This window comes from Kogia breviceps, chromosome 2 (assembly GCF_026419965.1).
Source record: "Kogia breviceps isolate mKogBre1 chromosome 2, mKogBre1 haplotype 1, whole genome shotgun sequence".
In the NCBI taxonomy this organism is placed as follows: domain Eukaryota; kingdom Metazoa; phylum Chordata; class Mammalia; order Artiodactyla; family Physeteridae; genus Kogia; species Kogia breviceps.
The window spans coordinates 158,316,340-158,327,381 of NC_081311.1; the positions used below are offsets into that span (position 1 = coordinate 158,316,340).

The 11,042-nt window shown below is 34.2% G+C and overlaps 1 protein-coding gene across 4 annotated transcripts in view; it reads left to right on the forward strand.

Moving 5' to 3' along the window:
* Window positions 1–9,171, forward strand: part of NAB1 (NGFI-A binding protein 1) — a 43,411-nt gene extending 34,240 nt beyond the window's left edge. For 2 of the 4 annotated variants that reach the window (XM_059054662.2, XM_067026463.1), the window contains 4 exons: window positions 395–484; window positions 2,706–2,868; window positions 4,931–5,047; window positions 6,635–9,171. In XM_059054662.2, coding sequence (XP_058910645.1) covers window positions 395–484; window positions 2,706–2,868; window positions 4,931–5,047; window positions 6,635–6,723 — 459 coding nt within the window. In that variant the 3' untranslated portion in view covers window positions 6,724–9,171. The remainder of the gene's footprint in view (window positions 1–394; window positions 485–2,705; window positions 2,869–4,930; window positions 5,048–6,634) is intronic. The other 2 variants (XM_059054661.2, XM_067026464.1) reach the window with 1 other exon arrangement.
* Window positions 9,172–11,042: the final 1,871 nt, after the last annotated feature.

Sequence of the window (11,042 nt, forward strand, 5' to 3'; positions counted from 1 at the left end):
GTCTCCATGAAAATATTTTTGCAGTGTTTTTCATAAAACCAAAAATAAGGCAAATAATCTAAATGTCCAATATGAAGTTAGTCTTTAAATTGTCAAACCACCAGATGAAATGTTATATAATCATTATTATCAATGATCATAAAATCTATGTTCCAGTGTAAAACACTGTGGATGTATAAACTTTTTAATCTTTTTCATTTATGTTTTTATTGAGGTTACAACTGTAGAAATAAGGTAATTGTACCTTGAGAGACTGAAATGAAGTATTGTACATTAAAATCTTAATCATGATTATTTAGGTAATAGGATTAAGGTGGATTTCTTTACTTCATTTTCTGAGTTTTTGATAATATGGTTATTTTAAAGTAAAAAGGACATATTCTTTGACCCACAGGATGGGTTTCCAGATTTCCAGGACTCTGTGCAGACACTCTTCCAGCAGGCTAAAGCTAAGAGTGAGGAACTCGCTGCTCTTAGTTCACAGGTAACATCATCCACCAGTTACTATTTCATAACAGCATCTGTACGTTAAAAAATAAATGGCTGCTTCGACTAGCTTCAGTTTTAAATTCAGTTTCATCCAAAGACTGAATTTATTTCTGGTTGTTTTTACAATGTCATCTGATCCACAGCTGTATCAGTGAGATAGCAGTATCAACTAAGTGTAGTTTGCTTTGTGAGCAGAACCCGACATCTGCTACTTATTTATTCTTTGAAGTTTTGTAGGAATTAGTGCAGATTCTCTACTTAAGAAAGAAGCAACTTGATACCGGGAAAACAGCCATGTTGATTATGTGTGTAATACAACTCTGAGATAAAATAGTTCTAGTTCTCAATAATATATTAATAGTCAACATTGTAGCTATTGTTGAATCATTTCAATTCATGTATAATGAAAAATTAATTAATATGTAGCTTCAGGTACTTTTGCTGCTAAGTTATTTAATCGTGTTCACAGAAATTAACATTTTAAAAAGTCATTTTTGCCTTTTAGAAAGTACTGTAAGTTTTATTCCTGTTGATCTTCTCACTAGTGACTGCTTTTGGTCAGATTTAGTAGTGCCAAATTTTGTGTTTTCATGTTAAGAGGATGAAAAATACATTTCCCCCTCAGAAATCTTATTGAAATTTTATTAATTAATTAGTAACAAATTTAAATGAATTGAAGTTATGGTTCCTTTTGATCTCATTTATTTATTTATTTATTTTTAACATCTTTATTGGAGTATAATTGCTTTACAATGGTGTGTTAGTTTCTGCTTTATAACAAAGTGAATCAGCTATACATATACATATATCCCCATATCCCCTCCCTCTTGCGTCTCCCTCCCACCCTCCCTATCCCACCCCCCCTTTCCCACCCCCCCCTTTGTGACCACCCTCTAGGTGGTCACAAAGCACCAAGCTGATCTCCCTGTGCTATGCGGCTGCTTCCCACTAGCTATCTGTTTTACATTTGGTAGTGTATATATGTCCATGCCACTCTCTCACTTCATCCCAGCTTACCCTTCCCCCTCCCTGTGTCCTCAAGTCCATTCTCTACATCTGCGTCTTTATTCCTGTCCTGCCCCTAGGTTCTTCAGAACCTTTTTTTTTTTTAGATTCCATATATATATGTTAGCATACGGTATTTGTTTTTCTCTTTTTGACTTACTTCACTCTGTATGACAGACTCTAGGTCCATCCACCGCACTACAAATAACTCAATTTCGTTTCTTTTTATGGCTGAGTAATATTCCATTGTATATATGTGCCACATCTTCTTTATCCATTCGTTTATTTGATTCAGAATAATAGTATAAGCTTTCATCCTATTCTGTGAGTTAATATATTTCACCTATTGATTTTTACTACTGTGAATCAGGATTGTTTGTAACATATATATAATTTTATATAGTAGATGCCTTGTATTGCTCTTCTATATAGCATGGCAGTGATTCCTATCTGTGTATTTTGACTATTACCTCCTTGGCAGAATATCACTGCTTTGACTATCATAGGTATTATCACACATAGGTAATTTAGAGCAGTGCATAGAGAAGTGACTTAGAGAACTCATGCAGAGATAAATTTATATGTCAGCCAACTAATTGTGTACTTTAAAACATGTCTTTTTATGATGGGTTGGAAAATACTGCAGTTTCATTCCATGATGAAGGTGAAGATCCTCGTTGGCACTGATGTTTTTCTGCATAATTTGCATTGCTTAATTTTAGAGGGAGGTGTGTTCGTCTTGTTCTTCTAGACAGCCGTTTTACACCTTTTCTCCCCCAAATATACTGTCATCATATCAGAGTTTGTATAGTGCTAGATCCTAAAATAAAAATGCCAAGACTTTGCCCTGTGTCTTAGAAGCAGTTTATAACAGATGTTGCTGTTGCTCTGAGAGGTTCCTTTTTAAAAAAATATTTAAAAGGACTCAGTATCTTAGAAAACAAAGCTAAGGTTATTTTGCTTTTGAGCTAGAATGGAATTCTCTTTACAGGATTGAGCAGAAAGCTTTTTTCCTTTTGTACAAAATCTAACATTCTGTGTTTTAACATGATATAGACATCAGTGCGTATTTATGGAACGTGTATACCACATGAAGTATGAACTAATTTTAATGACTACTAAATATGTTTGCTGCAGTCTGAAATTGGCATATTTAAACCATTAAAAAATCTAGAATGTTTTAGTTACTTTATTTTCACTTTACTTACTAGCAGCCTGAAAAGGTGATGGCAAAGCAAATGGAGTTCCTTTGTACCCAAGCTGGCTATGACAGACTGCAGCATGCTGAAAGAAGACTGTGTGCAGGACTTTACAGGCAAAGCTCAGAAGAGCACAGCCCTAATGGCTTGACTTCTGATAATGCTGATGGACAAGGTACATCTTTAGAGTGACTCTGTGTACTTCAGTGGGAAACAAAAAATTGCTGATTTTTTAAACTTGATATTTTATGGGGATTATTTTATAGGTTCTCTATCAAAATTAATTTTTAAATTGTCCCTTTTTCTAAAAAGGAAAGAATTCTTCCTGCAAATATAACTTGTAGAGTTTTTTTTAAACCTTATTATCCCTAAACAATAGCTGGCACATGTGATTGACATGTATTTTGTAGAGGGTGGATAGGAATGGTAGATGTAAACAGTACAGATCATTTTTCCTGAAGAAGTGGATTCCATGGGAGATGTTTATCGTTTTTTAAAAGAGTAAAACTTTGGATTTTTTTACACTTCATAAACAGATTTGTCTGAAATTTATAACATTTGTTTCCTAAGAGAATGTAGTGACTGCTTCTAAAGTACTATGACCGAGTACAGAGATTTGAAGAGACAGTATAAGAATGGAGAGACTTGTAGAAATTTTGTCTTCTTTCAGGCTTCACATTGGCCTGTAGTCCCTATGAAAATATTTTGTGTGGTGTATACTTCGGAAATTGTTCTCTTAAACTCAGGTGCAGAAAGTTTTGATTCATGAGCATTTTTACCATTTTAAAAATTATTTCATTCTTTTGTATCCTCATGTGAAGAAAATCCCAAGTCATTGTCATTCACTCATTCAACAAATATTTTTTTAGTATCTCCTATGTGCCAGGCACACTTCTAGGCACTGAAAATGCAGCAGTGAATAAGATAAAGTCCCTGCTCCCTTAGAGCTTGCATTTGAGTGGAGGTAGAAGTATAGCATATAGGTATAGAAATAGATCCTCTAGTTTCAAATAGTGATAGTGTTTGAAGAAAAACAATTTTGTAGGGCTTTTTTTAATGTATTATTTTACTTTTTTCAGAGAGTGGTTACTGTAGTCAAAAAAACAAGATTTCTTTCTAAGTAAGAATACCATCTTAACCAGTATTCTTCAACTATAGAGTAAAATATTACACATCAGCAGATCAGAGTACTGGCAAAGAACGTTCTTCCTTTTTAAAATACAGATACTTGTTAGTGGAAGTCTTGTTTAACTTCTCCAGTCATCCTTGACAGTTAAGACTGGAGTTAAGGGACTTCCCTGGTGGCACAGTGGTTAAGAATCTGCCTACCAGTGCAGGGACACGGGTTTGAGCCCTGGTCCAGGAAGATCCCACATGCCGTGGAGCAACTAAGCCCGTGCACCACAACTGCTGAGCCTGGGCTCTAGAGCCTGCAAGCCACAACTACTGAGGCCCTTGTGCCTGGATCCCGTGCTCTGCAACAAGAGAAGCCACCATGAAAAGCCTGCACACTGCAATGAAGAGTAGCCCCCGCTCACTGCAACTAGAGAAAGCCCGTGCGCAGCAACGAAGACCCAACACAGCCAAAAATAAATTAATTAGTTAATTTTTTTTTAAAGCCTGGAGTTAAGATGCAAAGGCATTAATGAAAGATTTGATGACTCTAATTTGTGACCCCAGGATAATCCAGTGTAGGGTAACAATTTTCTAAGTATGATGGATTTAGGTTTATGATAGAGTATGATTTGGCATATGAAACCGTTTTTACCATATCTGTTCTAATTGTATTTTTTCATGGATTTGCCATAGGTTTTGTTGTTGTTGTTCTAGTAATGGGCAATTGGCTTGAAGCCATCTCTGTCTCTGTAGTATTTGTTATGTGGTTAATGACCTGCCTTGGTAAAATGGTTGCACTAGTAAGAAAATGCCCTACAGAGGTGATGCATTATCTGCCAGAGTTGGAGTGCATACTGGAAATCTCAGTCTTTTGTTTAGTTTGTGATTAGCTCTTCAAAATGTCCTGGCAGAATGGTAAATCTTGAGACTAGCATGAGTTGCCATTTTCCTCCTAAACTATTACTTTAGATATTTCTCCAGCTATTCAAATTCTTCAGTGCCTTTTGACTTTCCTTACTTATTTCCTAAGAAGTATTCAGGTGATTTGTGAAAACTTATTTTTAAGAAAAACCATGATGCGTCTTTAATTACTCATATAGCTTTTTTTTTCTTTTCATTAGGCGAAAGACCTTTGAACCTCCAAATGCCTAATTTACAGAATAGACAACTCCATCATTTTGTGGTGGATGGGGAGCTAAGTAGACATTACTCCAGTGAGGCGAAGTCCCACTCATCAGGTGAGAATGTGGGATGTGATTAGAGGGAGTAATATTTGAATAAAACATCTTTCCATTCTAATCTCCTAACTTCCACTGTCCCCCTCCTTAAAAAAGGGTCATTACTAATAATGTTACTAGTCCGTTTCCTCCCCTTGGAAGTAATAGATTGCCATATTAATAGCCAGTCTTTTTGAGAACATGATATTCCAAAGGACTGACAGGGAAAAGCTCTTGAAGATTGAGATTAGTTTGATTAGCTGTTACATGAATGGTGACTTTATACACAATTCTGAACCAGATAATAAATGGCTGGTTTCAGGTATGTAATTCCCCTTTCCAGCGTTTCATAATATGAAATTGATGGACTATATGTTTGCTGTCCTGCTAAGAAAACCTTGTGTACCAAAATCTAAATTTTTCATGCAGCTGCATTTGGGGGATAATATTTGTATTTCAGAAGTAAACTGAACTCCATAAAAGGACAAGCTGTTCCTTATTATAGTTTGGTGTTTTCATGTTTTTATCCAAGTAAAGTGAGTTATACAGACTTAAAAGTATTAGACACCAACACCATTTGAAAGAATCTGGTATCATCCAGTCTTTGGGTTAAAGTAACTTTAGGAGTTAATTGAAGTCAGTTGTTTCATCTGTAAAACAGAAATAATTTCTGCCTCATAGAATAGTTATGAGGATTAAACAAGATAGCCTATATGAATTGCCTGGCTGGTAGGAACTCAGTAAATGGTAGCTATTATTTTTATTCCTCTTCTTATGCTGAATTTCTGTATAGAGAGGGAAATTCGTAAAGTGAACTGCCTAATTTCAGATACGCTATTAATGTTGGTTACTTTTCTAGAATCCTTTTTAAAGTGTGTGTGTGTGTGTGTGTGTGTGTGCGTGTGTGTGTGTGTGTGTGTATCCCCCAGTATTAGTACTTCATGTAAATATTACATTTTATTGTCATTCTGTAGTATTTGTTTGAGGTTGAAATAATTATACATGTAACTCCAAGGAATGAGTCCTTATGAAAATAGAATCTTCATTCTTTTATCCCTATTTCTCCCACCTTAAGGTTTCATGGCTAGAGAAACTTTTTAAAATAGTTCCATGTTTAAACATGGAAGTTGTTTTTCTGCCTCATATCTTCATTGATAGTAAATATTTTTGACAGTAACTTTGTTGTGTACGAGTGACCAGTTTTATTTTATATATTTTATGTATCACTTTGGACCAAGCGTTAAATAAAAATCAGTAGGTTCTATATGCTGTGTGCTTTACATACATTTTATGATTTAAGTCTCATATCCCCCTGTATAGATACTATCCTCATTTTATAGATGAAGATACTAAGGCTTAGAGAAGTATATAACTTGCCCAGAGATGTATACAGCTAGTAATTGGCAGAAATGGAATATAAATCCAGAATCCAAACTCTTAACCTCAACTCTGTAAACATAAAAATTTTATATGGAATTGCAGAGTCATGAATAGTTGATACTGCTTGCTTTTGAATTTGGGGGTTTGTTTATAAGTTTGTTTGAGTTTGTTTTTTTGTGACCATTGATTTAAAGTATCAATACATTTTGTGTTTCTCTTTTTATACAGAGAGCCTGGGGATTTTAAAAGACTACCCTCACTCAGCTTTTACCTTAGAAAAGAAAGTCATCAAAACAGAGCCTGAAGATTCAAGATAGCTATGATTCTCCCACTGTTCTCTGGAGATGGCATCAGATTTAAGGATAATGCTCCATCATAGAAATAAGCCTTAATAACCAATGTTGCCTCATTCAGCACAAACAGATTTCATAGCCAAAGCTTAAGGACTGATACAGTAATCTGTGGAAACCAGGAAGACAAAACTACAGCCACAAAAGAAAATTAAGAGAATGTTACAATCTGTAACAGAAATACTGATCCACATTCCTCTGTAAGTCATTTTATGCGGAAAGGCTTACAAATTAATATTGTAAGCATTAATTATTTAAGAATGTACAATGTATTTGTATAATTTATAGAAGTACAATCTAGATGTTGAGACCTGTTTGGGCCAATAGGTGTGGATACAGTTTATCTTACTTGAAATTACATTGTCTACTTTAAGTGTGTTTTGCGTAAATATTATTGTATGTCAGAGTTTAGAATCTTTGCAGTCATAAAAAAGAAAGTTTAAGTGATGTAGTTATTGGCAAAGTTGCAGTGACTTTGGAAAAATGGAAAGCAAATACTCAATTTAAGTCGGGAAAATGTAGATTTAATATCTGATAAAACTGATTTTGTTTAATAGGAAATGTGTCATTTCTTAGTAGTCAAATGTCATTCTTACTGGCTTAATTAGGCACATAGTCAATAAATACTGGAGTAAGGTCAAAAAAATGAGCTATAGAGTAGAAAAATCTCTCTTACCTAGTTGACCCAGGTTGCATTTTATGATAGCTACTTAAGGTATAACAAAAATAGGAAGCTATTAGTTGGACAGAGAACTAGAAACAAGTGGACAGATGTGTAAAAGCCTTGACTTAAAATTATTATTTCAGAATGTGTTATATAGATTAAGACATAGTAAGTTAACCCGAAATGTGATAAGGATGGTGACTGTTAATGAAGGCTATAATATATAGTAGAGTAAGTACTGTTTTATATCTAGAAATTCTTCTCTACGCACCAGAGTCAGAGAAGCTAGATGGCTCTCCCTGGGGAATGTCTTCCCATGCAGACCATCACAAGTTTAGACAATCAGTGCATCCACATTTGCAGGCATATTTCTGTGGAGGTTTAGTTGACACATATTATTTATTTTACAATTTCATTTTCATATACTTTTCAGATTTATGAATGCAGTTTTTTCTTAAAACTCATTTTAACTTGAAAATCTGTTTTAATTCTCCCTATTTAATTAATGGGTTGTATGCCTATATATGAGGGTGTGCTTAAATGTTAATAACATCCTTGCATACTTACTAGAACTTCACATTGGAATCCATAGTGAAAAACAAATACTACTTCTACCAATTTACATTTTTTCTGTTGGTTTAAGAGAAGATGTTTGACAGCTTTACCTACTTCCTCCAGATTCATCTAAACCCAGATATTGCTGAGAAGAGTGCATTGACTTGGAATATGTGTTCTTTGTGTTGTTTTTGGTTCTGGTCTAGGTCATAACTATGTAAAAACTATTAAGTTATAATCTATTATACTAAAATTCATCAGCCAAATGTTAGATGAAATGTCTGCACTGTAGTCTCTGATCACTGTCACATATATAATTCCTTTTTCATTTTGATTTGTAGAATAGCTTTACAGTAGAAACACCAGTAAACAACTTTTATACTATTAAAAGGCTTTTTTCCCTTCCTAAATGTTTTCATTGTACCATAGTGTTTTGCCCACTGAAGAAGCTTCTTATGGACCTTGCAACTTTGTTGCTAGCTTGAGGTTGATTATTGTGATTGTATTGTTCACTGTGTGTAGAAATAGTATGAATACGATTTACATAGATTGTTCAGTTTTTAATATTAGCCATAGAACTGGTTAGTATCTCAGTAGTTTCATGAAACATTTCCTGTATTCTAATCTATTTTGAGAAATTCTGTGGGTTTTTTTAAAATTGTGTCTTATGGTTCAAGTTTGTAGATTTTAATAAGCAAAAATTTTTAAAGATGTGGTAATCTTCCAACTAATATTTATCTGTCTTTCATGACCGCACAAACTGCATCTTTAAATCCATAAATAAGTTTCCTTAAGTATCATACTTTTCTGGTCTTTCATGCTTAGTGATAAGGGGGAAGCACAAGAAAAATTTCAGTAGAATACAGTTTTTATTTTGTAAACACTAATGTATTAAACTTGCTATACATTGAAGCAAATAATATATATTTTTATTTGAATTGTATATATGAATTGGATGTTATAACTAGTTGATTTTTTTCATTAGAAAAATGATGTGTTAGAGGTATTTTCACTGAACAAGGTCAATTGGTTACCTCAGTATTACAACCAATATAGTCCAAGGGACCATTTCTCCCCAAGTCTGTTTTGTACTTTATTACGTGAAGTCTGCGTTTCTGTGACTATTAAAGCTATTGGTGAGGTGGGATGAGTGCAGTTGCTTCCTGTGGCAATAAAGACTTTGTGTGCCCCACGTATCTCTGTTTATAGAGCTTTCTGCATAGCACTCCTCACAGTAGTATTAGCCTACCTGTCTCCCCTGTCTCATTTGGTCTGGGCTTGAGTGTTAGGGGCCAGGGGCTTATACCTTAAGACTAAATATTATTGTCAGCTACCTTCATTTTTATAAAGTTATTTGGCAGACAGGTACTCTGCTCTGTCAGAGAGAGTTTGGTTTATTTTGTTCTCACTTAAGAGAATGTTACAAAGACATTTTGAAAACTACCCACCATGTCTAACCAACTAAATTAATAAATAAATGGGGGAACATTAGGATTTAACATTCATGGTATGCTAATATTTGCAAGGTGTTAATGTGATTTGGTCTCAGTATTAAGGGCTAATTATATGAAATTCAACTAACCTGTGGTAGAGAATTAGCAGAAGCTTTGCAACAAAATTGTAATTGATGAGTTTAGTAGATTAATAAAGAGCTTCAGTGCTGAGCCATGCACTCAGGTGAGGGTGGAGGCCACAGAAGAAATATAAGACATGGTCTTTGCCCTTTGGGAACCCAATACCTAGTTGAATGGGAACTATTACCACTCAGATAAAATCCAAATTTCAGTGTGTTACAGAGGGATGAATAAGGAACTGACATTTAACTGCATTCTGTGTTCAGTGGGCATTATGGTAGTAGATACTTTACAGGTGAAAGAAAGTACATTTAGTGAGTGAGACTCGAGATCAGCCAGGACAGGAATAGTTAACAGAAAGAGGCGGGATGTGCTCATTATAAAGTCATAATGGTAGTACATTTCACCTTGAGGTCACTTTTTAAAAAATTATTAAGCTGAATGCTTGAAAATAATGCTTGCCATGAATAATCATTCTTTTGACAGTCCCATTGAACCTATCAGAAGGCAGGGGGAAAAAATTGCTTTTTCCTGTCCTTAATTAGTAAAACCACTTGGGTAAAAGCTTTAAGATTTGGTGATTATGAGCACCTAGTGTACCTTTACAATTATAGTTGATGGTATTGAAAGACTTGAAACCTAAATAAGCATGCAAGGAATTTCCTAACATATGGTCTGCTCACTTGGCTACTCAAATGTTTTAAGTATTACTGACACAGTACCCATTTTGCTGGTTACTTCACTTAATACTGCACTGAGTCTTCAAAAGAAAATCAACAAGACATTAACCTAATGAAACTAGGAGGCCTATCTCTTATAGGAAATGAATTCAGTTAGTAAAAAGCTGAAGTTAGAATTGAGCAAACGTGTTGTGTTTGTAACAGCTTGAAGCATAAGACCAAATATGGTAGCTACTATTTAACTAAAAACCAACTTATGGTCCAGCTGTGTGCATGGGTGGTGTTTCAGGGAATACAGGCTTATTTATTTGTTATTATCTGTGGGTGTTCTCATAAATGAGATTCTCAAGTGGGCCTCCAAAGTTAATAAAAGAATGATCCAATGTCCAGAAATTTGTTTTTATTGTAAATATGTTTAATTTCAAAAATCCTTCCTGTGTTGACTGTTTCTTTAGTGACTCTATGATTCTTATTTTACATAGAAGTGATCAAAAGCTAAATGCCAGTGTTTTTCTTACTTTCTGAGTATGCAGTAGTTAAAGCTTTAAAACCTCTTCTCTGGCCTTTGTTTCTACTGACCTACAAAATTTTTTTAAAAAGGAAAAAAACACCTCTATGGTATTTTAAATTTTTTATGCAGAGCTAATCAGAAATTTATTTTGTAAGTTCACAATAAACTGGTAAAGTTAGAATCCAAAAACACTTTAACTTTTAAAGTTCAACTTATAAATAAATCTTTTTCTATCCATAAGTTTATTTTAAAATTTTTATTATAGTTGCTTTACAATGTTGTGTTAGTTTCTACTGCACAGC